Source organism: Branchiostoma belcheri, unplaced genomic scaffold, assembly GCF_001625305.1.
Source record: "Branchiostoma belcheri isolate BF01 breed outbred unplaced genomic scaffold, Haploidv18h27 scaffold32, whole genome shotgun sequence".
Classification (NCBI taxonomy): domain Eukaryota; kingdom Metazoa; phylum Chordata; class Leptocardii; order Amphioxiformes; family Branchiostomatidae; genus Branchiostoma; species Branchiostoma belcheri.
In genome coordinates, this window is record NW_017803932.1 from 837,466 (window position 1) to 843,331 (window position 5,866).

The following is a 5,866-nucleotide window of genomic DNA, read 5'->3' on the forward strand; positions in this document are numbered from 1 at the left end:
AGTATCGGCCAAAGCAGTGTCCATTGGCTAATGACAAGACTCCTTGGCCAGTTGACACTGCCTTGTCGCCGTAGAATCTACTTGGAGATTGGCACAGTTTGTAACGCAACAAGTGTTCCACTGTGCCCTGAGTACCAGTCTGATCACATGGGCATTTAGGCCCCGCCTACTAGGCCCGCACGCATGTTGACAAGAGTTCTAATCACTTCCTCGACTAGCCTCGGCGAATCAGTCCCTACAATCTTCCGTGTAGCCACAGCGTTTAGGACATTAGGAGTACAGGAAGTGATCGTGGACTCACGAAAATATCGTTGGACGTACAACAACAAAGGGTCAACGGGATTTGCTTGTACGTGAAAACAACTGTAGCGCCGTCGACGTCGATGATTTCGACCTTGATTCGATAGAAACCGAGTTATAACCGTAGGATCGGCCAGGAAACAACACCAGGAAGTGAAGTTATCTAAATCTTGTCGAGCGCTAGTACTGCCGTTCAACTTCACCATGGACGTGTGTCCTCCAAGGAATTTTATTATGTTTCTGTTCAGACTGACCAGTTTTATTTTGCTGGGATTTGTTCGGGTTGTTCGACTGCAGGAATGTGACAATACTACTTTAAGTGTGGAGCGTGCAAGTGGTGGCAGTTCTCTGGGTGATATTTTCACGCATCCTTGTGCATCTGGATGCAGATGTTGGACATACACCGGCGCTCACCAGACAAACGGAAACGTCAGTCCATATCCATGCAGATGTCAGTGTGCAAGTGATAAAACAACATTCCTCTTTAACAGGTGCATTAAAGGTAAGCATAACATAAGTAAATCTATAATGGGTAGTGACAATTCCATTGTCAATATTGATTCAAATGCTAAAAACGTGATTTTGAACACTAACATTATATGTCACATTCCAAAGACAGGTGATTACATGTTAATGGGTAATCTTTTCTATACACATTTGTCCGTTTGTCAAAAAACAACAAAAACTACATTTCATGAATTAACTTTGGTCAAAAACTTCCATCGGTCAAATAAATGCTCTACAACTGTAATAAGTAACGCCAAAAAACAGTTACTCAAGCAACTGGATATGATTTTGAAAACGTTAGACGTTTCAGCTAGTATCCACTAGCTTTCGTCAGTGACTGAGAGACCAGAGGGGGAAGCAGGTTTATAAACACAACCTATTGATTGATATGCAAATAAAGTGAAGACAAGTTTTTGGAAGTCGAAAAAGGAACAAAAGTCAGACAAGTCAAGACAAATTGATGCAAATTAGTCTGAAAGCTCCTGTTATACAGAACAGGAGCTTAAGTGTTGTCTGTCCTCGGGGCTGGGAGTGCATTATAAATCCCAAGTGCCGGAAAGATCGACCCGTAGCCCCCCTTCCCTGTTGAGGGTGGGTTTGTACATTCTTTCATATATTGCCTCTTTAACACCCCGTTCCCACCAGCGTGTTTCACGGTCTAAGATATCCGTGGACTCGAATTTGAAAGAGTGACCCTGGTTGTCTTGTAGGTGGTGGAAAATAGCTGAGGAGTAGCCGTTGGCACTAGGTCTGCAATGTTCTTTGTATCTTACTTTGAGCGGTAATAAGTAACATTATACATGCTAATTACATGCTAATTACATTACATGCTTGCATTTTCTAATGATATTATGGCAATCAATTTTTGGAGGGTTGCATATACATGTGTATTTTGTGCCCACAAGATATTGTAATACATTTTTTGCAGACTTCTCTATATCTGCTTTTCCAAACTGTGACTGGAAGGCATTTCTGGATTCAGGATCACAACCGATGCCGATGATGAACCTACCAGAAACTCAGGGTGGATTTTTAACTCCCAAAAGACCACTGCTATTTAAAAAAAACACTGACTGGCAACCTATTCATCGTAATTGTCAGATTACAAGCACTAGTGAATTTTTCTATCAGTACAGTCAAAGCAACGATGCTGATCAAAATTGGAGGGCCCTTTCAACTCTACAAAATAGTAGTATTCCTTTCTTCTCCATTAAAAAAATGGGAGGTGAAAACTTCATAAAGGTAAGCATGTTTTGTTTTATGTGCAGTTTCCTTTTTTTTTAGTACAGTACAGCAATTGAGTTCAAAATATAGCTGAAGGCTAAATATTCTGTACATGCATTCTCCATAGAACTGATTTTGCTAGGTATGTGTAACATTACATGTACCTTGACAACTCAAGAAACTGTGGATAATATCATAATACATTGTATTTGGTATTTGGGTAGATGTCAGCAAAACAAAGTCAGGGCTAGTGTGATTTTGGCCCCCTAGTGGATTTTAATGATACTGCAGCATAACTTCCAGGTCTCATGTTCTGAACATATACATGTAACAATCATTATTTTTAGCAGGACTACCAAAGCATGTTGTAATTTAGAATAAGAGGAGCATTATGAGAGGAGAACCTCATTTTGATGATTGATGAGAAAATCACAATTACAGCATTTGGAAAGTACATTTGTAAAGGTGAACATGGTTTGACATAGAGTATACAGAATGGGATGCCATTTGGCATAATTATTGAGAATATGGTATAGTATATCAGAATTGGACTTGGATGGAGAAGATTATCAACAAATGTGATTATGTAGATGAGGATCTTATTTGCATATCTAAGTTACTGCTAAAAGGCCTAAGTTGTAAATTAATGATAGGAGTTTTATATTTATGACACATGTCAGTTAGGTTATACCATCATACATTATGCAAATTAGGGCATACATCACCAAGGTGTTCATTAAACACCTTTCATGTTTGTAAACATTTATTTCTATTGACACTATATTTGACAATTTCTATAGCTTCTAATGTTACAATGTAAGATGAAATTACTTTGTCATTGTGGACTGTTTAAATATCAAAGAAAATTTGTGAAAGATATTAAATATTACACGTAAAGATAAATATACAAGGTATGGTGATTAAAACATTTGTCAACTGCAACACATTGTTATATGTATTTTTGGCATCCAGTTATTAGATATTAGACAGTATTCTTTTATTGCATTTTGATTATTGTGATATTTACTCATTTGACATCCTGTTTTCATTATAGATGAATGGTCCTACAGAAGAGCTGAGGAGTTGTTTTTCTGGACTTATCATTGGACTTATCATTGACTGTGGGGATGAACTCAGAGGCTGCCTTTCCTTCAAACTAGCAGGAACTTTGTCATGTGAGTTTCTTTGAAATCATTATTCAGCATTCTCTTCCTTCATTGTACTTGCTTGTGGTAGAAATCCTACAGTGACTTTTACTATCACCACAATGCACTGTTACAGTTAAATAAGTTGGTATCATATCAGCATTTGGGCTACAATCCCACCTATGACACCATTGACATCATCGCTTATGATGGACATCAAACAACTGAGCTTCTCTCTCACCATCACTTCAACCCAGGTCACAATAACATTTGATATGGGTGTTCCAGCCCATGTGTTAACTAGTAGCATTATGTCATACCTGGGCTGCAATATGACACATGAATGTGTTTTGCCTGTGCCATGTGCAAAAACTTTGAATACCAGATTCAGATGTTGGAATTTATGTTGGTACAATTTTTGTTTAGGGATGCCAAATTTTGATATCTTTATACATCAGTTACTGTTAAACATGTTTCTGATATACATGCATTATACTCTGTTACAGATGATCTTTCAACTGGAATTGCTGCATGTCCTCAGGACAGCACAACCATTAGTTCTGGTTCTACACCAAATGGTAGGTTTATGTCCTTCAGTGGAATAAATCGTTATAAACATGTACACTTATAACATGTATAACAGTATTATATTAATTTGTCATTTGATCAACAGTAAAGTTGTTTCTGACAGAATGTTTTCTTAGGGAAATTGAATGGTGAACAAAAAATTGAATAAATATTGTTAAATTTTGAACTGAATTTATAGACTCATTGTAAAATAAGAAATGTTAAACATGCATGATATATAATATATAAAAGTTCATTTGTGTTGGTAGTTACTTCTTCGGTGTCCAATATTCTTATAGCGTACGTACAGTGAAACATAATGTCTAAGTGACTCAATATAAAGGTGTTGTGACAGTTCTGAACAGACTGAACTCCGCCGTGAGTGCTCTAGTAACCTCGCCTTCAAAGACCTGTCAAACATGCCCCTCTTTTTCATAATAATGCCAATTACATAACATCTTACATAAAGATCGATAAAACATTAATTAAATATCAGTCTGTTTCCTTGGAATGCAATAAATTGACACTTGTCTAATATGACATTAAATGAAGACTATTGCTGACTTATTTCCACATATAGCAGATATTACCACCACTAGGCCTAGGGTGCCTATTACTACCACTGTGGCAGTGACTACTGCAACTTTAGTGTCGAAAGACAGTACTGAACAGCAAACTGACATTGATACTAGCAGACAGACTCAAGGAACAACAAAGTTTACATCAACAACTTCATATACAAACAGTCCTGGTAGGAAAATATTTGCCTTATTTACATCTACTACATGATAAACCTACATGTGTTATTAGCGATCAGGTGCATTAATTTTACACAATGGCACAAAGGTTCTAGAAATGTTACGTTACCTTCAGTTACATTGTAACTAGTAGGTTAACTTTTTACCAGGTGATTAGCTAAAGAGCCACAGAGTAATTATCAATAATGACTTGCAAGTTGCAGGATTGTGTGCTGTTTTTTGTATGTAATGACTGAGAGATGTCCAATATTCTTATTATATTAGTTACAGTGAAACAAAATTTATTGGTTTATTGGTTTAAAACTCTCCTTTAGCTGTCCACCCGAGGGTGACAGCTACTCTTCCAGGAGAGAGTATACACATAAACGTTACAAAACATCAAAACACATACATATATACATCATCATATTTACATCATCATACACAGTATATATACAATTAATATTAATATTCAATCTTAGTTTACTGTCAATTCTGTATAGCTTGTTTCAGTCTGTCTTTGATAAGAGTTTTAAAACTGGTAGGTATTGATTTTCTGATATGACATGGAAGTGTGTTATACAGTTTTGAGCATCTGTAGAGGAAAGATTTAGTAGCTGCCGATGTTTTTGGCTTTGGCAGCTTAAAATTATTCCTAGCTGCAGATCTCGTACTGTAACCGTGCTGGTTAGATACAAGCTGCAGTTTACTGTAAAGTGTTGTTGGTTGCTTATAGAAAAGCAACTTGTGGAAGGTACACATGTTGTTAACATAGAGTCTGTCACCAACTGTCAGCCATGATAGCACACTGTGCATGTGCTTCACCGATGTCCGGTGAGTTCTCAGTGCAAGTCTCCCTGCCTTGTTCTGCATTACTTGGAGTGCGGTGATGTTCTTTTGTGAGGTAGGGGACCAAACCGCTGTACAGTAGTCCAAGTGTGTCAGGGTAAGTGTCTCAGCCAACAGTTTCAGCAACGCCGGGTCCAGATATGCTGCACTTCTTCTAATAACCCCCAAGGATCGAGCCATTTTCTTAATAGTATTTTCTATATGGAAGTCCCATGTCAGACATTCATCTAATGTGCTACCAAGTAGCTTCATAGTCGTTACTTGTTGTATTGGGCTCCCATCAGCAGATAAGGTGAGTTGAAGTTTCTTTGACATTTTGGGCCTACTACCAAGCAACATACACTTCGTCTTTTTGGATTCAAGAAAAGTTTGTTTGAACGCACCCATTCACATATGTTATTCATATCCGTCCGTAGTTTGACCGTTACTGTCTCAATTGATGGCGCACACGCATATGCAGATGTATCGTCTGCATACATGGCGGGGATAGTCTCCGTCACGGTAAGTGGCAGGTCGTTAGTAAAGATGGTAAAAAGC

The 5,866-nt window shown here is 37.7% G+C and overlaps 1 protein-coding gene across 5 annotated transcripts in view; it reads left to right on the top strand.

Annotated features, from left to right (window-relative positions):
* Nucleotides 1-3,063: 3,063 nt before the first annotated feature.
* LOC109474918 overlaps nucleotides 3,064-5,866 on the top strand; it is an 8,694-nt gene continuing 5,891 nt past the window's right edge. For 2 of the 5 annotated variants that reach the window (XM_019775407.1, XM_019775408.1), the window contains exon 1: nucleotides 3,802-4,494. In XM_019775407.1, the coding sequence (XP_019630966.1) occupies nucleotides 4,290-4,494 (205 nt within the window). In that variant the 5' untranslated portion in view covers nucleotides 3,802-4,289. Of the gene's footprint in view, nucleotides 3,207-3,682; nucleotides 3,755-3,800; nucleotides 4,495-5,866 lie in introns of those variants that run through there. The other 3 variants (XM_019775409.1, XM_019775411.1, XM_019775410.1) reach the window with 3 other exon arrangements.